General features: G+C 50.3%; 1 protein-coding gene and 1 pseudogene across 1 annotated transcript; one reads left to right on the plus strand and one right to left on the minus strand.

Moving 5' to 3' along the window:
• Nucleotides 1-800, minus strand: part of LOC106896734 — a 4,014-nt pseudogene extending 3,214 nt beyond the window's left edge.
• A 13,554-nt stretch (nucleotides 801-14,354) lies between these two features.
• On the plus strand, nucleotides 14,355-15,287 carry LOC106896735 (olfactory receptor 14A16-like). Its single transcript, XM_014956932.1, has one exon. It carries the CDS (start codon nucleotides 14,355-14,357, stop codon nucleotides 15,285-15,287), a length of 933 nt encoding a protein of 310 aa, XP_014812418.1.
• Nucleotides 15,288-21,773: the final 6,486 nt, after the last annotated feature.

The raw sequence follows: 21,773 nt of genomic DNA on the forward strand, positions 1-21,773 counted from the left end.
GGGAGGAAGGGGAAAGGAGGGGCTCCCCTAATCTTACCCACCTTCTTACTGGGGATCTTCTTCTGCTGTTTCACAAGCAGAAACTGGACCAGTATGCTCACCTGCGGGGTGGGGATGGGGGAAAATACCAATAACAGAGGGGCTGAGATGCATCTCCCCTGGAGAGGGAGAAATGGGGGCAGTGGGAGAGGGAGGGAAAAGGGTGACCCCCACCCCACCTTCTGATTGACTTCATCCTGGGAGCGCCTCTCCAGCTTCCTCTGCACCTGGCTGCGCCTCAGAGCCAGGTCAGACTGAAATCCTCATCCCCAGCGTCCCCCTGCCGGGGAAAAAACAGGGAGACGCCGAGCCCCACACTCAGCAGGGGAAAGGGGAAGAGGGAGGGGGAAAGGCAGAGAGAGAAGGGTGAGAAAGAGGAGAGAGGAAACGAGGCGGGGGGGCAGCCCCTTACCCGAGAGAAACCCGACACTCTGCAGCGCTTCTGCGGGGACATGTCTCACAGGCGTTCTGAAGGAAAAAGAAACACCAGGCGGGTCGAAACGGCGACGAGGAACCCCGGACCCCCCTAAAACCACCCGGCAGCACCACCGGTACCACCAGCGCGCCCTCCCCTTCCGCCCATCTGCTCGCGGCGGCACCGCCCACCCCGGCAAAGTCCACCTGACCATCTCCAAGTACACATCTCTGTATTCCCAAATTACTTCCTTCAAGATATCCGCCTGGATGTTGAGACAATACTCGCGGCGGCACCGCCCACCCCGGCAAACGCCGCTGCTCATTGGTCCGCCCACAGCTCTCATCCCGCCCACCACCCCCTCTTCGCGCCGCCATTGGGCAAGCAGCTGCACTAGCCCCGCCCCCTCACTCCTGCCAGGGCTCCCCTCAGGTGGCGAAAAAGGCAGGAAAAGCGCCCCTGCCCCCTTTCCCCTCAGGGCCGCAAAACGGCCGCGCCGCTTGGCTTGAACCGTTAAAAACAAGATAAAAACTCCCCCAAACCACCCGAAATAGCCGGTTTTACCAAAAGAAAGGGATTTAAAGCACCTGTGCTGACCCTGCCCCTTATGAGGCACCACCAGGGCCCTTCCCTCAGGGGGGAGGGAGAAGTGATCAAAGGGCTGCTGCGGCTGAGGGGGCCTCCCATGCTCCCTGGGGTACGAGACAAGGGGGGACAGCTGCGCCCCACAACCCCAGGGAGGATTTCACCACCTGCCTGCACAGCCAAAGACGCCGTGAGGGGGAAGGCGGACACTTTAGGGTCGACACTGCTCTATTTTGGGGGCATAAAAGGGGTTTTGGGGAGCAGGGGGGCCATGGGGTGCAGTGATGGGGATGTGGGGTGCTCTGCTGGTTTGGGGGGGTTATTTGGTGTCAGGGGGACATGGGCTGCCCTGTAGGCCATGGGGAAGGCTGGGAGGTGGAAATGGTGTGCCCTGAATAATCAGGGGTGCCCTAAGTCATGGGGGTGCACCCTCCTCTCTGACTGCCCCCTCCCCAGCTGAGCCCCCCTTGGTCCCAGTTTTGGGGTTTACTGAGCCCCACTGGGAGCTGAGTGTTGCCCCAGCTGAGTCTGCTAGAAAAACAGGGTCTGCCCCCCAAATTCGGGGGTGGGTCCCACATTGTGCCCCTCTCCCCCCCCCGGCTGATGGGGGGAACCCCATAAAATCCTAAAATAAACCTCCATGGGGATTTGGGGTGCCCTCTCCTTCCCCCTAAAACTCACGAAGCCTCTGTGATCCAAACTTCTCATACCTGCCCATGTTCTCCCACATGCCATGCCACCCATGACTATCCAGCCTCAGGGCAGATCTCTGGGTAGGAGTCTGAAATAGCTCTTTAACCCTAAACAAAAACTGGAGCACATTCCAGGAGACCCAGCAGTAGGACCAATAGGACCAGGCTGGTTAGAGCATCCCAAGGATATTCAAAATTCTCCAAAGCTGTCAAACTGTGACCAAAGGAGAAATGGGAAGGGAAAGAGCTGGAGAAAGTATCCCCTCCTGTTTCCTCTATAGATTGGGTGTGATTATTAATAAATTCTGAGGGATGATGGCCAAGGTTCGGGCAGGACAACAACAGCACATAAACACCCCAATATAACCATTTGAACACTGATTTCATCATGTCATTAGTTGATATCACACAGGACAGCAACATGATAATCCTGATCCCTGCCCCAAAGGTGATAAACATCAATGCAGGGAGTACATAGAGCATATGGAATTTACATAACACAGCCATGAGACCAACCAAACAACAGGGTGACCAATGACTATGTACTAATATAATAAATGCTGTAACAAATTTGTTTTAGCACACTCTGGTCAGATCTGTCGTTATCTCAACCCTTCATACCCACGTTGGGCACCAAAAAGACCTTTCATGGTTTAGCCTGAGACGGTAACAAAGAACCACGCAGTCACTCTCTCAACCCCCCACCACCGTGGGGAGAATCGGAAGAAAAAGACAAAACTCATGGGTTGAGACAAAGGCAGTTTAACAGAACAGCAAAGGGAACAGGAAAACAACAGCAGTAACACTGACAGAAGGATGTACAAACGCCATTACGGTACCACCGCTCACCTGTTGGACCCAGGCAGGGACAGAAGTCCCCATCCCCCTCCCCTGGCCAGCTCTAGCTATAGACTGACCAGGCTCACCTGGGGTGGAATAGCTGTGTCCATGCCAGAGCCTGGGGAGAATTAACCATATCCCTGCTGGAACCAAGGCAGGTGGACATCACAGCAATGCTCCTCCCACCCCATTTTATTTTTTATAATGCTCTATCTAAAGCTGCCAAGAGGCAGTTTGTGGCTGTGGCTTCTGTCGTATCATTCACCACTGCAGAAGAGAGCTTGTCTCTATCACCTCTCCAGGTAGGTGCAGGCTCTTACACAGGTCACCCCATGCCTCCCCTTCAGCAGGCTAGAGATGACCAGTTCCCTCAGATTCTCCTCACAGCTCAAGCATTCGGGTCCTCACCATCTTGTCACACCTCCTCTGGACCCTTTCCAGTCTCTCCATTTTCCTTTTGAGATGCAAAGCCCACTGGCTCATCAAGACTCAAAGGCCCTTTTCCTCAGGGTGCTCCTTAGCTGGTGTGGTCACTGCCCACGCTGCTTCATGGAGCTGTTGTGCACCTCTTTCTTCTAAACCTTCAGGCTCCTGTTGGCCAAATCCCCAGGTGTGTCAAGGTCCCTCTGGACATAAGCTCCAGCAGTCAAGCATTGAAAGTATATGTGCTGATGTTCACCTTGGGTCAAGGTGCCTCTAGCAAGACCATCATTGTAGAAGTTGCAGGACACCACAGGTAAGAGAGTACTAGTGTAATGGAATTACTGATCAAGGTAGAAAGCCCTGTGATACCATCTCAGAAACACCAAAGGTGGGAGCAAAGTGAGGAAATGCAGTGCCAGTGGAAAAATGGTGAAAAGGGGTTGACTTTTTGCAAAGGAGAGGATAAAGTTGGTTAAAGAGTAGGACTTGGGAGGCGGGAAAAGAGGAAATAGGGATGAAAGGTTCAGCAAAGGAAATGATCAGGGCTGTTTGGGGACACCTGTCAAGTAGCCCTGCATCTGAGCAACCCTGCCTGGAGCAGGACAAGAAAGCTGCAGCTGGTCTGACTACCAACATCTGACTCACTTCCATGGACTCAGGAAACCCCAGAGTTTTTCCTGCTGTCACCACTTCCTTACTGAGGCATGATTTACCTTTGGCAAGTCCATGCTGACTGCTTTTGGACACATTCTTCTCTTTCCGGTGCCCAGAAATGTCACCCAAGAGGACTCTCATTGATGGCACACTAATCACCCCCGGGAGCTTGTACAGCCTGTGGGTCCCTGGGCTGGACCTCTTTCAAAGATGGGGGCAACATTGGCTTGTCCTCACTCACAAGAGAGCTCTGCCAATCCTGTCACCTTCCAAAGGGGATATTTCAAAGAAATCTCAGTCTTCCCTTGTGGCTTCACTACAACTATTTTGTTTGCTATATGGTGTATTTTGTTTCTCTAATCTTTTCTATACTACACTTGTCCTGATACAATGATCATTTGCAAAGTCGTCTTCTCAGATGCAGACTGTCTAGGAAAAGGCCCTTTCCGTCATTGTCTGGTTTTCTCCTCCCTTTGCTCTTTGGTCCTTCAGATACCTCTCACCTCTGCTGCTGCTTTCACCTTCAGGGAGTCAAACCTTGCCTGTCTCTCACTAATCTAATTGTCTCCTCAGCCAGCTCTTTGATGATGTTTATATCTATCTTTTTGTATCTTCCTACCTCAAATATTTCTCCTAAGATTATCCCTTGTAGAAGGGTGACCTCATTAGAAGTAGCTTGTACTTTGCATATGATTACACAGTGTTTTATTGTTTATGAAAACTTTTAATGCATTACTTTTGTTTTCTGCACAGGCAGAATTCCCCTGTGGCTGTGAGCAGCCATGTCTCTGAGGAGAGCAGGTGGGAGATGGTGCAATGGAGCTGTGACATCCAGACTTGAGTGGAGAATTCTGATGCAACAGTGATGTCAGTCCCAGGTGGGCAAGGTCAGACACGGTGGGGTTGGGGAGGTGAGAAGCAAAGCCGTCCATACAGTGCTGGACAGCAAAGGACTGCTTTTCCTACCTGTCCAGACCTCCTGAGGGGATACTCTGCCTCAGTATCACTTGGAGAATGCTTCTATCACCCCTTTAAACAGAACAGAAATAAAATACATCTTTTTAAAATCAAGAAGCCATTTTCAGTACATGCACTTTGAAATCTCCCTCCTTAACTATGCTACAAAACCTCCCCAAGTAGCTGTACAAGTCTTGAAGGAAATTGCAAAGAGATAAATTCCTTGTTAAGGATTTCTCTCTTTTAACAAGCCCCATGGGGTGTTTGCTGCTGAGTCCAGGAACCTCAGATACTGAAAGAAGATTGAGGAAAGTGCTGAAGAAATCAGAAGCCAAACCCCTATTTCCTGGAAGCATTAAGAAGCCCCACTGAGGGCAGTTACTTACAAAGGTTCCCTCAGGACTCCTTAGAGCAGACAATTGGAGGCTGTGATTGCAGTAGGCAAAGGCAGAGTGCAGGTGGTTGTGATGCTGAGGAAACCCTGGCTTTGATGAAGCAGAAAGGCCAAGGCCTCACCCCCAGGCCCTGGCAAGGCAGATCCTGTCCCTCACTTGTGGCTCAGGGCTCTTCCTGGGGGTGGTGGGATGTGAGGGGGAGCAGTGCCCAGGGCAGGAAAATTCTGTGACACCTCCTGGCCTCCCAAAGAAGGGGCGAGGATGAAACAAAGTCCTGAGATTGAAAAGAACCAAAGAGTCATAGAGTCCTTTTAGTTTGGAAAGGACCTTTGTCGTCATTGAGTCCAACTGTAGACCTCACGCTGCCAAGTCCACCACTAAACCCCATCCCTACATGCCACATCTACACACCTTTTAAACACCTCCATGATGGTGACTCAGCCACTTCCCTGGGCAGCCTGTTCCAGCTCCTCTCGGTGAGGAAATTTTTCCTAATATCCAATCTACATTTCCCCTGGAGAAACTATCAGCCATTTCCTCTCATCTTATAAACTCGTCACTTTGGAGAAGAGACACGCACCCACCTTGCTATAACCTCATTTAGGTAGTTCTAGAGACTGAGAAATCCTCCTCTCTTCCTCCTTTCCTCCAGGCTGAACAACCCCAGTTCCCTCAGCTGCTCTTCATGACACTTGTGCTCCAGAGCCCTCAATAGCATCGTTGCCCTTCTCTGGACATGCTCCATCACCTCAATATCTTATAGTGAGGAGCCAAAAACTGAACACAGCACTCGAGGTGCAACCTCAGCCCTGTTGAGTACAGAGGAGAAAATCACTTCCCTAGTCCTGCTGACCACACAGAGCCCTCAATAGCATCGTTGCCCTTCTCTGGACATGCTCCATCACCTCAATATCTTATAGTGAGGAGCCAAAAACTGAACACAGCACTCGAGGTGCAACCTCAGCCCTGTTGAGTACAGAGGAGAAAATCACTTCCCTAGTCCTGCTGACCACACTGTTCCTGATACAGGCCATGATGTTGTTGGCCTTCTTTGCCACCTGGGAACACTGCTGGCTCATATCCAGCTGGGCATCGACCAACATCCCCAGGTCCTTTTCTGCCAGGCAGCTCCAGCGACTCTTCCCCCAGCCTGGAGTGTCCGTGGGGTTGGTGTGACCCAAGTGCAGGACCTGGCACTTGGCCTTGTTGAACCTCACACTTCTGGCCTTGACCCAGCCTGTCCAGATCTCTATGTAGAGCCACCCTACCCTCCAGCAGGTCAACCCTCCCTCCCCACTTGGTGTCATCTGCAAACTTAGTGAGGGTGCATTCAATTCCCTTAACTGATAAACACATTAAAAGGAACTGGCCCCAATACCGAGCCCTGGGGAGCACCACTCATGACCCACTGCCAACTGGATTGAACTCCATTCACCACCACTCTCTGGGCATGGTCTTCCAGACAGTTTTTTACCCAGTGAACAGTACATCAGAGGCATGAGCATCCAACTTCTTCAGGAGAATACTGTGGGAAAAATTGTCAAAGGCTTTACTAAATTCAAGGGATACAACATCCTCAGCCTTTCTCTTGTCCACCGTGGGAAAGTAATGGAAGATTGGCAAGGAGGACTGTAAACACGTTCAAGTGACTCATATGTGGGTTGCTGTAAAACACATATATCACACTAATTGTTGCTTAGTTTTGTGTGCTCAACAAGTAGAACATCTGCACTCGGATAACATAGGCCTGGGATGGACCTTATCAAACACACCTGGGATTCCTGCCCTGCTGCTGAAGAGATCAAAGCCCAGCAGAAAAACTCTGCTCTGCCTGAATCCTTGAAATATAGGCCTGAGCAGCAAGTGGGAGCTCTCTCGCTCCCTCACTCCCTTGCTAATGAGGACTCTTTTGCTAATAAGGACTTTCTCTTGCTCTGTGGTGCCTGCATCCCCTGCTTGCCTGCATCCCCTGCTTGCCTGCCTCTGCCCAGGTGCTGCTTCAGAGGTTCCCTGATCCATGAGATATTGAGATTAAATTTGTTCTTTGCCCTTAATCCGTGGTTTTGTGGTTGTTCCTGCGTCCTGCCTGCATCGCCTCACACATCCACTAAATGGGTCATTGTGATAAAAGATCAGGTTTGTGAAGCAGGATTGGCCTTTAGTACACCCATGCTGGATGGACCTGATCACCTGGTTGTCCTGTGTTTGCGGCATGATGGCACTCAAGATGATCTTCTCCATAATCTTCCCCAGCACCAAGGTCAGACTGACAGGCCTGTAGTTCCCTGGATCCTCCTTCTGCTCTTGTAGATGGTGTCCCATTTGCTAACCTGCAGTTAGCTGGGACCTCCCTGGTGAGCCAGGACTGCTGATAAGTGACGGAACGTTGTTTGGTGAGCATCTTCTACATCTCCCTCAGTACCTTTGGGAGGATCCCACCTGGCCTCAAAGACGTGTGTATCATCTCAGTGCTGCAGCAGGTCCTTCACCATTTCCTCTTGAATTATGGGGGCTTCATTCTGCTCCCCATCCTGGTCTTCCAGCTCAGGGAGGCTGCGTACCTGGAGGAAAACTGGTCCTACTATTAGAGAGTGAGGCAAAGAAGGTATTAAGTACATCAGCCTGCATCCAATAAAGGATGGAGATTCTCCTTAGCCCTCCTTTTGTTCCTAACGTACTTAAAGAAAAAAAAAATTATTGTCTTTTACAGCAGTAGCCAGATTAAGTTCTAGTTGGTCTTTGGCCCTCCTAATTTTCTGCCTGCATAGCCCCACAACATCCTTGTAGTCCTCCTGAGTTTCCTCCCCCTGCTTCAAAAGGCCATAAACCTCTTTTTCTCCCCTGAGTTCCAGACAGAGCTCTCTGTTCAGCCAGGACAGTCTTTTCCCCATGGCTCATCTTTCCACACTTGAGGACAGCTCGCTCCTGTGCCTCTAAAAGTTCCTTCTTGAAGAACGTCCAGCCTTCCTGGACTCCTTTGCCCTTCAGTACTGCCTCCAAGGGGCTCTGTCAACCAGGCCCCTCAACAGGGCAAACTGAGATCACCAGCTGCAAAACCAGGAAAGTGATTGCCACCAGGCAGTCCTGATGGTGGAGGGAGGTGAAGCCCAAGAGAAGGAACCGTGAGACAAGCAGGGAAATGACAAAGAGTCCATGTTTAAAACTATTCTGTTTTCAGAATACTCTTTCCATCCACGCTTGAACTTTGCAAGAGAGTTCTGTAAACAGATTCCTCTTCAGTCACTGACAACTTTCTTGCTGAAAATGCTGGGATAGTTTATGTCTGCCATGAGGACCAGGTCCTGCAAACACAAGGCTTCTTCCAGTTGTCTGAACACGCAGAGCTCCATGGGTTCCTGCTGCTCTCTCCCTTAAAGGACAACTTCCCCTCTGGGTCCAGACCTATGGCTTAATCAGCACCAGACCCCTAAGACCACAATTTCTCTAAGTGCAAGTGTTTGTAGCGCCCTGCAACTCCTCATGCTGTTCTCTTGTCAAGACGAACCAGCTGCATGTCAACATGAAAAGCTGAGTTAATGGTGCTTCAGTCCATGAGGACCTTGAAAAACTCTAGGATTCAGCCAATGGAAGTCAACTGAAGTATTTTTCAAGGATAAGTGGCAAGTGCTGTGTTGGTGGCTGCTAGGGAGGAAGGGCAATAATACAGCTGAGAGGGAACAGTCTAGAAGGTTCCTGGAGTGTGTCGGGGATAACTTCCTGACACAGCTGGTGAGGGACCCAACTAGGGAAGGAGCACTACTAGATCTGCTGTTTTTAAACAGAAAAGGACTTGTAGGGGATGTGACAGTTGGAGGCCGTCTGGGGTACAGTGATTATGAAATGATAGAGTTTTTGATTCACAGAATCACAGAATCACAGAGTTGTGGTGGTTGGAAGGGACCTCAGAGATCATCGAGTCCAACCACAAAAAAAAAAAAAAAAAAAAAAAAAAAAAAAAAAAAAAAAAAAACCACACAAACCACCAAAAAAAACAACAAAAAAAAAACAAAAAACAAAACAAAAAAAACCACCACAAAACCCACAAACCACCACCCACCCCCTAAACACACAACAACAACCACCCAACCCCAGCACCTCAATGTCCCTCTTGTGGTGGGGGGCCCAAAACTGGACACAGTACTCGAGGTGGGGTCTCACCAGTGCCGAGTACAGGGGGATGATCACTTCTCGGGCCCTACTCGCCACGCTGTTCCTGATATAGGCCAGGATGCTGGTGGCCTTCTTGGCCACCTGGGCACACTGCTGGCTCATGTTCAGCCGACAGTCGACCAACACCCCCAGGTCCTTTTCTGCCCGGCAGATCTCCAGCCACTCTGCCCCCAGCCTGGAGCGCTGCCTGGGGTTGTTGTGACCGAAGTGCAAGACCCTGCACTTGGCCTTATTGAACCTCATCCCGTTGGTCTCAGCCCATCCATCCAGCCTGTCGAGATCCCTCTGCAGAGCCTCTCTACCCTCCAGCAGATCAACAGATTCTTAGGGAAGCAAGGAGGGGAGCCAGCACAGCTGCCATCGTGGACTTCCAGAGGGCAGACTTTGGTCTTTTCAAGAGTCTGCTTGACTCTGAGTCCATTGGGAGGCAGCCCTGAAGGGCAAAGTAGTCCAGGAAGGCTGGACGTTTTTCAAGGAGAAAGTCTTAAAAGCGCAGGCACAGTCCATCCCTGTGCGCAGTAAAGCGAGCCATCAGGGGAAGAAACTGGCCTGGCTGAACAAAGAAATAAGGTCACAGCTCAGGGAAAAAGGAGAGTTTATGGCCTTTGGAAAAAGGGGCAGGCCACTCAGAAAGATTATAAAGGTGTAGCAAAGTTATGCAGGGAAAAGATTAGAAAGGCCAAAGCCCGGCTAGAACTGAACCTGGCCCTGGATGTTAAAAACAATAAAATGAATTTCTATAAATGTATTAATAGCAAGAGGAGGACTCAGGAAAGCCTCCATTCTCTATTGGATATGGAAGCAACGTAGTGACAAAGGGTGAGGAGAGGGCTGAGGTACTGAATGCCTTCTTTGTGAATTTCTATAAATGTATTAATAGCAAGAGGAGGACTCAGGAAAGCCTCCATTCTCTATTGGATATGGAAGCAACGTAGTGACAAAGGGTGAGGAGAGGGCTGAGGTACTGAATGCCTTCTTTGCCTCAGTCTTTAGTAGTGGAGTAGGATGTCCCCCGAGTACCCAGACCCCTGAGCCAGCAGGTAGGGGTGGGGAGCAGAATGAAGCTCCCATAATCCAGAGGGAGGTGGTGAGGGACTTGCTCCAAAACCTAGACCAGATGATTCACCCGAGGGCACTGAGGGAGCTGGCAGAAGTGCTTGCAGAGCCACTTTCCATCATTTACCAGAAGTCCTGGCAAACTGGGGAGGTCCCAGCCAACAGGCGTCCTTCTGCACCCGCAGTAAATTTGCAGATTACACCAAGTTGGGTGGGAGTGTCAACCTGCTGGAGGGTAGAGAGGCTCTGTAGAGGGATCTGGACAGGCTGGATCGATGGGCTGAGACCAATGAGATGAGTTTCAACAAGGCCAAGTGCCAGGTCCTGCACTTGGGTCACACCAACCCCATGGACGCTCCAGGCTATGAGCAGAGTGGCTGGAGCTGCCTGGCAGAAAAGGCCCTGGGGGTGTTGGTGGCCTGTGGGCTGAACATGAGCCAGCAGTGTGCCTAGGTGGCCAAGAAGGCCAACAGCATCCTGGCCTCTATCAGGAACAGTGTGGTGAGTAGGACTCGGGAGGTGATAGTCCCCCCGTACTGGGCACTGGTGAGGCCCCACCTCAAGTGCTATGTCCAGTTTTGGGCCCCTCACCACAAAAGAGTCATTGAGTTGCTGGAGCAAGTCCAGAGAAAGGCAACAGAGCTGGTGAGGGGTCTGGAGAGTACATCTTATGAGCAGCGGCTGAGGGAGCTGGCGGTGTTCAGCCTGGAGAAGACGAGGCTGAGGGGAGACCTTATCACTCTCTGCAACTACCTGGAGGGAGGTTGTAGAGAGGTGGGGGTCGGTCTCTTCTCCCAAGTCACAGGCAATAGGACAAGAGGAAATGACATCAAGTTGCGCCAGGGGAGGTTCAAGCTAGATATTAAGAAAAATTTCTTCACTGAAAAGGTTATCAGGCATTGGAATGGGCTGCCCGGGGAAGTGGTTGAGGCACCATCCCCGGAGATATTCAAAAGACGAGTTGACATGGTGCTCGGGAATATGGTTTAGTGTTGGGGTGTGGTTTTTGTTTGGATTTTTGTTTTGGTTTGGGTTTGTTTGCTTGCTTGTTTTTTGTCAGAGTTAGGTTGATGGTTGGACTAGATGATCTTAAAGGTCCCTTCCAACCTAGACAATTCTGTCATTCTGTTAAGGGGGAGAATAACCCCATACATCAGTGACTGACCGGCTAAGCAGTGACTCTGAGGAGAAGGCCTGGGCATTACAAGGGATGCCCTATGAGCCAGCAGAGTATGGACACTACGAACAAAGAGAGGTGCGTATGGGGCTGCATGAGGAGGAGTGTGGGCCACCCGGATAGCCTGAGTTCTCATCCCACTCACCTCAGCACTGCTGTGGCCCCCCACACATTGGTGTGTCCCAGTGTGTTGCTCTCCATTTTGGAGAAGCAGTGAAAGACTAAAGAGTGTCGAGTGGAGGTCTGCCAAGACAGGGTTTGGGACCTAGTGCATATGAGCTGAGGGACTCAGGGTTCTTTTGGCCCAGCAGCGTGTGGGCTCCAGGCAGTGTAAGAGTAGCCTGAGAGTGCGTGAAGGGTGATTTCAGAGATGATGAAGTTGTTTGTTTTGTAGTGGCAACATGAGAAAGAAATAATGACAAAACATGCAGGTGGGGAGGTCCAAACTGGACGTGAGGAAAAAGGAGTGTCACTCACAGGGCAGTGCAGTGGTGTTACAAGTCACCCAGCGGGAGATAGAATCAGCCCAAAGTTTGTGTTGCAAGGAACATCTGGGGGGACGGAGAGATGTCACCAAAGGAAGGAAGATGCTGAGGTGAGAGCAAGGTGCAGTAGCAGGGGGGATGTCTACAGCCTGCAGAGAAAGAGGTGCAGGTGTGGGACACCGTAGGACAGCCTATGGTGGAGCTGAGAGAGGGGTGAAGAAAGTCTGAGAGAAGCACCAACAGAGATGAGCTCTTTCTCCCCTTGGCTCTGGCTGTTGTCTCTGCCACTGATGCCTATGAGGAAGCACCTTATCCACAGTGCCAGGGTCTCATTGCCTCCCCTTCCCCAGCCTGCGAGGTGTCGTACTGTAGTCTTGCCCTTGCCATTGGACATCCCCACATCACATTGCCCAGGAAAAGCCCTGAGTAATGTGTGAGGGACAGTATGTCCCTTCCCAGGGGCTGGGAGTCACGGCTTGGCCCTTTGGCTTAATCTAACACACCCAGGTTTACTCAGAATCTGTCCCACCTTTACAGTCCCTTTGTCTACCTGTCATCTCTGCCTACAGTTTTCTGCTCTAAGCAGCCACTGGGGAAGCCTTGTCAGTAATGGTCCTCAGTGGGACCATTAACACTCCAGGAAACTTTGGAGTTTTCATCTGACTTGAACTTCTTGAGAGTCATCTTCAATTTCCTCTCAGGGTTTGAGATTCATGGACTCGGTGCCAAACCCACCAGAGGGGTCACTAAAATGCCTTGGGCTGTTCCTCTGCTGCTGAGCTGGGCCGGGCTCCTGGGAAGGAGGGAGCTCCTGGCCATGGGGCAGCGCTGCAGAGAGACAGCTCTGCCCAGGAGCAGCTCCTCTGCCGAACGCAGCAGGGCTGGGGGCACTCACTGCCTGCAGGCACCGAGGGGAGAGGAGCGAGGCCGGGAGAGAAAGCAGTGTCCAGTGGGAGGAAAGCTGAGTGTTCTCTGGGGGAGAAATCTTCACAGCCCTTAACACAGTAAGTCTCTGGGTGCAGGCCAATCAATGCACATGAGTTCCTGGAGGGGTCTCCTAAAGCTGACATATCCCATGGATGGTGTGGAGGAGAAGAACGAGTTGCAGAGCAGGGACTCCCTGCCGCACCAGCAGAAGCTTTCTTGTGTCAGGAAGAAATGCAGATTGTGAAGGGGGGTGTGCAGCCAGGGGTGCCCAGGGCTGTCCTTCACAGCAATGTCCCAGCACCCCAGGGGTCTGTGTGCCTGGGGCAGGGACTCTGCCGCCTGCCAGGGTCAGGTCTCAGCCTACCCGGGGAGCTCCCCACAGTGTTGTGGGGAGAAGCTGAGTCTGCAAGGAGTGACTCCCAACAAGAAGTCTAGGTGTTGTATGGGTCAAGGCTGCTCACAGCTCCAGACCACCCCTAGGACATCTCCAGAGAGTCTTCTTGAAGAAGAACTTTGTGGCAGCATTTACCTGAAAGGGAAGCAGTTCGTGCTTTAACTTTTCTCCTCTTGGTTGGTAAGGTGGGCAGTGGGTGATGGGAATTTATTTCTCGATTATGGAGAAGGAATAGAGACCCCTGTTTTCATTACACTTACCTGAGCTGCTCTTTTTCCCTCTGCATACACAGAGATGGCCCTTGGCCTCCCCAGCTGCCAGAAGGTGTCTGCAGGGCAGAGCTGAGCCCCCAGCAGGTGAGATGCGGTCTGTGAGCACTGACAGGAGGAAACCTGGGGACAAAGAAACAGCTCCTGGCAGGGACAGCCCCAGGCAGCAGAGACATGGGCAGGGAGGGACAGAGAGGTGTTTGCAGAAATATCATGGGAGGGGGAATTTGAGCACCTTCCTGCCACCTCCTGCAGTGCCTTGGCCAGAGGTAGCCCCTGATCTCCTCTCCCACCCAGCACAGCCTCATCCACAGGGCCACAGGTCCAGGGCAGTCAACTCCTTGGCAGCTGGATCTCCAGTCTAGGAGAAATGCACGTGGCCTGCAATCGATGTACAACAAACAGGCTAAAAATGGGTGCCCTACATGGTCGCTGTCTGGGAGGTGGAGAGCTCACATGGATAAGGAGATGACTTCTCTGCACTCCATCTTCGTTCTCCTCCTTGCTTCATTTCCTCAGACCACAGACATAGTGTTCCTTGTTTCCCCACCCGTGGGTCATACTCTTGCTCTTGGTGTTAGGGTGAAGGTTCACATTCAGTTCTACTCTGACACCAGTTCTGGGCTCCTACACCAGAGCATAGCTCATGGAAATGCTCATGGAAAACTCATAGGTGCCCAAGCTGTATTTTAAATGGTGAGACACCATGTCATCCAGTGTGTAGGGCTGGGGAATGAATGAATGGGTTAAATTCTCCTTCAGGTCATGGGTAGGGATTGCTATGAGAAATGACATGGTCTTTTCTTCAGAGAAGTCATTCCTAACTTTTCACTATCTTTTCCTTCTTGCATAGTGCCCCAAGCCCAGAAGAAGAAAATGTCCAACAACTCCATCACCGAGTTCCTCCTCCTGCCATTCGCAGACACACGGGAGCTGCAGCTCGTGCACTTCTGGCTCTTCCTGGGCGTCTACCTGGTTTCTCTCCTGGGAAACGGACTCATCATCACTGCCATCGCCTGTGACCACCGCCTCCACACCCCCATGTACTTCTTCCTCCTCAACCTCTCTGTTCTTGACCTGGGCTCCATCTCCACCACTCTCCCCAAAGCCATGGCCAACTCCCCCTGGGAAACCAGGGCCATTTCCTATGCAGGATGTGCTGCCCAGGTCATTCTGTTTGTCTTTTTCTTATCAGCAGAGTTTTGTCTTCTCACCATCATGGCCTATGACCGCTACGTTGCCATCTGCAAACCCCTGCACTACGGGACCCTCTTGGGCAGCAGAGCTTGTTTCCACATGGCAGCAGCTGCCTGGGGCTATGGGTTTCTCAGTGCTCTCCTGCACACGGCCAACACATTTTCACTGCCCCTCTGCCAGGGCAATGCTGTGAACCAGTTCTTCTGTGAAATCCCCCAGATCCTCAAGCTCTCCTGCTCAGATACCTATCTCAGGGAAGTTGGGCTTCTTGTGGTCAGTGCCTGTTTAGCATTTGGGTGTTTTGTGTTCATTGTGGTGTCCTATGTGCAGATCTTCAGGGCCGTGCTGAGAATCCCCTCTGAGCAGGGACGGCACAAAGCCTTTTCCACGTGCCTCCCTCACCTGGCCGTGGTCTTCCTGTTCATCAGCACTGCCTTCTTTGCCCACCTGAAGTCCCCCTCCATCTCCTCCCCAGTTCTAGACCTGGTGGTTGCAGTTCTGTACTCAGTGGTGCCTCCAGCAGTGAACCCCCTCATCTACAGCATGAGGAGCCAGGAGCTCAAGGATGCCCTGTGGAGAGTGGCCGAAGGGATGCTGTTTCACCGACAATAACCTGCCTCTGCTTCTTTGCACATTTCCCAGAGTTTATCTTAGGCCACGAATCTGCTTTTTTAATTTGTGATAATCCTACTTATAGATTTCTTCTGGGTTTATACTCTTTGTTATGAGGCTTGATCCAGTTATGTCTAAATCTTGCACAGCATTGTCTCAGACTTGGCCTGTCAGATAGAGCTTTTCAATAAAAATGTGTGTCCCAGGTTCAGTGCCTGAAGGCTGGGCTATTCCTCCAGATTTCCTTCCAGAAAGGAAGGAATTGGTCTTTTAAAGAGTCTATTCTCCTTGCATTCTCAAGATTTTTGGGGGTAAGCTCATGGTACTATTGGATTCCACTGGACCAAATTATCTGGATTCAAAAGCACTCTTTTTGGTATCCCATGGAAAGGGAAATGGTCCACGAGCTCCTATTATCTCCTCAGGTGTCTTCATATATGACAGGGCTGATGGCATATACCAGAATCTCTGGCCATGAATTTGAAGATGTGAGGAGAAGATGGGGACTCACTCCATGCTGTGGGATTGGAATGAATGGAGACTCAGAAGGTGAAACACCTTTAAAGGTGAAGTCCACAGAAGTAAAGCACTGAATCGATGTGTCCATGAACAAGGACTCTGCAGTGCCAAGGGAGTCAGTGAGGACTCAGCAGGCCCAAGGAGGAGAGACCAAGGAGCTGCCTGAGGAACACCACTGCCAGGACTGTTGTGCTGTCCTGAGGTGAGGGGCTGACCTGGGGAGAGAGAGGGGCAAATTCAGTCAGGGTTGGGGACCACGTACAATATGAATTCAGGAGAGGCAGAGAGTCACTAGTCTCTTTTTCCTCACTCCTAATGGGGAGGCTGAGCTCCTTGTCTGCCCCCAGGAGCTGCTGTGCTTTTCAGAGGGTCTGGGGCTATGGGGTGAGCCCTGCAGCAATCTGTGGTGGGCAATACTGTGGGACCAGCCCAGACTGGGCTGCTGGGCTTGGCTGGGCTGGGGAGAGGGCAGGAGAGATGCGAAGAGCTGGGGAGACGCTGGGCTGGAATATGCCCGGGAGAGGAAAACACCAGCATAGATCTCATATTGTGTGTGAGAAATAATGACAAAAGTATTGAAGACCATTCCCCTCACACTTTCTCCCAGGCCCAAATTGCTCCATTGTTTCCAAGTCATCTACCCACCCCAACCCCAAGTGGAGCCGGAGGGGGTGGGTAAGAGGGGGCTGTCAGTCAGGAAAGGACATGTCTGCCTGTCCTTCCTCCTCACACTTCTTCTCCACTCAGCAGCGTGGGCCCTCTCCACGAGATCCCATAAGAGTTGCAATCAAGGTTATGTGTTTTTCATTTCTTTCTGTTGTACTTTTCTCCCTGTACTCACAGAATCATGGAAATATTGAGATTAGAAGTGACTTCTGAGGATCATGTAGTCCAACTCCCCAGCTGAGAAAGGATCAGCTAGAGCAGGATGCTCAGCACTTTGTCTGGGTGGGTTTAGAATATCTCCATGAATGGAGACTCCAGAACCTCTCTAGGAAACCTGTTCCAGTCATTGACCACCCTCACAGTCAAAAAGAGTTTTCTTGGGTTCAGATGGAGTTTTATGTACATTAATAACATCCCCCTGAGCCTTTTCTTCTCAGGACTTAACATCCTCCCGTGAAAGATGCTCCAGTCCCTTAAACCAGCTTTGTGTCCCTTTGCCAGACTTGCAATAACTTTCAATAACTTTCAAGGTCAATAACTTTCTTGTACTGAGGAGCCCAGCAATGGACACAGCACCCCAGGTGTGGCCGCACCAGTGCCAAGCAGAGGGGAAGGGTCACCTCCCTCCCTCTGCCAGCAATGATTTTCTGATGCAGCTCAGGAGCTTTAGGGACATCTCAGTCTCTATCCATTCCTTAGCATAGAAGGCAACACCTCTGCCCGTCCTTCCTTTCTTGTCCCCTCTGAACAGCTTGTAGCCCTCAATAGCCACACTCCAGTTGTAGGATTCATCCCACCAGCTTTCAGCGATGGCCACTAATTCATAGCTTTCCAGCAGCACCGCAGCTTCCAGCTCCTCCTGTTTGTTGCCCATGCTGCAGGCATTTGTGTAGAGGCACTTCAGCTGGGCTGTTGGTTGTGCCACCTTCTTAGGGGAACACTCCTTGAGGTATCTCACTGGTGTTTCTCTTTTGACTTCAACTACTCCAGGAGCTGCTGGCTCATCTCCGTAAGACTTTGACTGCAATGCAGTGTCCCCAGCGTGCATCAGGGCAACAGGCTGAAGGCCCTTACTAGCACCCTGTCTCTCTACCCCTGATGTGATACCCCACAGCTTGTTGCTGTGGGGTATCAAGCCTGATATTATTATCTCCCTCCCCCTGTAAGATCCTGGGGAGAACTAACCCCATCCCCACTGGAACCAGGACAGTGTAGTTGATGGATTTTCCATGTCTCCCTATTCTGATTATAACCATTACCTTGAAGCACTTTGGAGAAGATTTATGACAGAAAGTTTCTTCATTTCCTCTTTTTTTTTTTTTTTTTTAAATTTCACATGGATAAATAAAGAGGAGGAGAGGTTTCTACCTGGACTGAAAACTGGTGTTTTTCACCAGTATTTTCTTGACATTGTTAAATTTTTCTTAGGACTTAGAAGATCAGACCTGCTTGTAAGGAAATCTTAAATTCTTGAAGGACTTTGAGAAGAAGAGTGATGCCAATGTATGTATGTGGAATCATGTGAAATTGTTCTTTAAAAAATAATAAAAGAAAAATGTGTGAAGAGAGAGCCCATGGTAGCTGATGTCTTCTTTCCCTAAAAATCTCATGGGCAGAAGTCTCAATAGCTCCATTAGTGATGCTGTCAGTATCTTTCCTGGAGTAATTGCATTGAGTCATAGTACTAGAGGCTGAGTTTCAAAGCTTTTAGCTTGGACCTGCTGGAGAGAAGCTCTGAGGAGAAAGACCTGGGAGTCCTGGTGGACAGTAGCATGATCATGAGCCAGCAATGTGGCCTTGTGGCCAAGAAAGCCAATGACATACTGGGGGGCATCAGGAAGAGTGTGGCCAGCAGGTGGAGGGAGGTCATCCTGCCCCTCTGCTCTACCCTGTTGAAGCAATGTCTGGAGTCCTTGTCCAGTTCTGGGCTCCCCAGTTCAAGAAGGACAGGCAACTGCTGGAGAGGGTACAGCAGAGGACCACAAAGATGATGAGGAGCCTGGAGCATCTCTCTTATGAGGAAAGGCTGAGGGACTTGGTCTTTTTAGTCTGGAGAAGAGAAGACTGAGGGGGGATCTGATCAACACCTATAAATACTTAAAGGCTGGGTGTCAAGAGCATGGGGACAGTCTTTTTTCAGTGGTGCCAAGTGACAGGACAAGAAGTAATGGGAACAAACTTGAACATAAGAAGTTCCATCTAAACATGAGGAAGAACTTCTTTCCTGTGAGGGTGGCAGACCCCTGGAACAGGCTGCCCAGAGAGATGGGGGAATCTCTGTCTCTGGAGACATTCAAAACCTGCCTGGACATGTTCCTGTGGGACCTGCTTTGGCAGGGGGTTGGACTAGATGATCTCCAGAGGTCCCTTCCAACCCCATATCATTCTGTGATTTTCTGATTCTGTGTGATTCTGGACTGCCCCACACATACTGCATGGAGAAGGGAGAGACCCTGCCACACTGCAGTGCCAATCCGTCACTAGTGTTATGAGAACTTGCAACTGGCCTGTGCTGACTGAAGAGATGGGCACAGAATTACAAGGGTAAATACTTATTCCTGTGCATGAGGTGTCTGAGCTTGATTGGGGTACCTCAAATGTAGTTTACACAGGGCTCTTACACCATTCAAGCATTCAGGTACCATGTTCGTACCAATTACTAATCACAGTAAAACTTCACAAAGCAACTTTATTTCTGCAGCACCATCCGCCATTAGCCTTCTCGCTGCTTGTCTATTGCTCCAGAAGTCCCTGGAGTTGGTCTATTGTGAGTTACTTATCTGTGATGCTGGACACTGGGAGTTTCCAAGATGTGTTAGTGGGACCAGGACACTGGCATTATCTTGGTTCTCCAGGGGTATCTTTTATCCTTCATGGGCAGTTCTATGATTCTGAGAAGCAAAGTCCTTCTTTCAAGGGCAGGGCTGTTCCTTTGGTCCTTGCTGTGTTCTTTAGTTCACTTCCTCAAGCACGATAAGTCAGGACACAGTGTGAGTGACACAGATATATATCTTAAGAAAGTTAATACTTTGTCGTACTCTAAAGACTGATTGGTGTAAGAGCTAGAGAGGTCAATTTTGATAACCTTGGCTCAGGGGCTGTCTGTGGCCAGGTGGGTTCTCCAAAGAGCTGTTTCTTGGTCAAGGATCACCACTGCATGATCTGCAATGGTCCATGCCAATGTGCAGGAAGTCACGCCAAGGTGGCAGGAGGCTGGCATGGATGAGAAAGGAGCTCCTGAGTGACATCAAGCATGAAGAGGAAGCACAGAGAAGGTCGGAGCTGGGGCCTTCCAGCCTCAGGGGTTCTGTGGGTCTGTGCTGAAGAGGGCCACAAACGTCTGTGTGCTTGTCTGTGCACAGGGGAACTGGAGGGATGAGAGAATCCCGAGGCCAGCTCCTAGACAGATGGAGGGTCTAAGAGCGCTCCTGGAGGGATCCCTGCTGTCCATGTATCTATACAGGGAACATCTCCCACTAACATGGCCAAGCGTGCAAACAGCCCAACCCTCATTTCCCTTTCTCCACTGACTGTGGAGTCTCTTGGCCTGGAGACTTCCCGAGGTGCCTTCTAGGTGAGTGATTATGCATTTCCTTCCCCTAGGGCTCTTCCCTTGAGGATGCCAGGGAGAGCACTCAGGTTTCCCATGACCACAGAAGTGAGCAGACATAGGTTTGGTTCACTCATTTGCAACGTTTTTGTCCCACTCAAGTCAGTGACTCAAGGCTGGTTGGCAGGTTACCCCAAACAGGCATCATCATATCCTGAGCTGAAGTTTTGCTTTTTCTTTTGTCTCCTTTCCCATCCCAAGTTTTTTTTTTTTTTTAACCATCCTCACAGATTCCTTCACAAAAACCCAACTCTGCGCTTTCCCTACTGGCCCGGCCTTTGCTTGATTTGTGGCCTCTCTATGGGGCATAAAGATATTTCTAACATAGCTGTTGTGCTGACTCCTTTTGAGCAGTACAAAACGAGTAATTTCTTGTAGTGCCCTGCAGCTCCTCATGCTGTTATCTTGTGTTGATGGTTCATCACAACCACAGTGAGCTGTCTGCACGCAAACATTAAGACAAAATGGAGATTCGGTCTAGGGGGCCTTGAGAAACTCTGGGATTCAGATAGCAGCAAACTCTATAGTTTTACAATGAGAAGTGTCCAGTCTTTCATCAGAGGGAAGAAAATCCCTATGTATCAGGACCAGCAAAGACCTAAAGAGTTAAGCAGTGACCCTTAGGAGAAGGTCCTAGGCATTATGAGGGACACCATCAGAGCCAGTGGTTCACGCTCACTATGAGCAAGGCCAGCTGCAAAGGGGCATTTATTAGGAAGAGCATCACCACCCCAGACATCTTGAGTTTTCATCCCCCTCCAGTGAGCCATGGTGTGGCCATTCCTGGGCCTGTGCATCCCTCTGTGGGAATTCCTGCTGTAAAGAGGTGGGGGGGAACTGGAGAGTGCCCAGAGGAGGTGTGCACTCATTCTCTCATCAAGGCCCCAAACCCCATCTCTGTTGACCTCTTCCACCCCAAGACAACACCAGGAACATGCTGACCCTGGAGAACTACCAGGGTCTCCAGAGTCCTGCAGATTCCCCTACCAGAGGATGGATGTCCTTAATGTCATCTGTGTGAAAGACCTGGCTACAACGCTCAGATCTGATCACCATCTTACCTGTCACCAGACATCAACTGGTGACTCCTAAATCCAGTCCTATGTCTCTAATAGGTCTGAGCTTCTTATTCCTGAACACATACAGGAAGAGTAACTTTAGGAGTGCAGTTCTCAGTCCTCTTTGGAGAAAGTGCCCAGTATGAAAGTTCTGCACTGCGGAGATCCTGATTTATTACAGAAATGCTATCAAAGAGGCCAGCTCTGAGCCACTGTTAGATACAATTTTACAAGGGAACCAGATGACACAAGGAAGATACATGTCTCAGGTGCAGTGATGCAAATGCAACCATTTCTCTAGAAATAAAAATAAAACATGATTGAGAATAACAACAGCAATCATGATAAATACAATGGTTCAAAATAAATAAATTTTTAAAAAATGATGTAATCACATACTGTGGGAGTCATTGGTGGGGATTGATGACAATTTTGTCACTCTTGAAAAATATCCATAAAATCAGTCTCCTAATGGCATCCTTGATCTCCTGGTTCCTCATGCTGTAGATGAGGGGGTTCAGTGCTGGAGGCACCACTGAGTACAGGAATGCAATCACCAGGTCCAGGGATGGTGAAGAGATAGAGGGGGGCTTCACGTTGGAAGATATTCCAGTGCTGAGAAACAGGGAGACC

This window comes from Calidris pugnax, unplaced genomic scaffold (genome assembly GCF_001431845.1).
Source record: "Calidris pugnax isolate Ruff unplaced genomic scaffold, ASM143184v1 scaffold356, whole genome shotgun sequence".
Classification (NCBI taxonomy): domain Eukaryota; kingdom Metazoa; phylum Chordata; class Aves; order Charadriiformes; family Scolopacidae; genus Calidris; species Calidris pugnax.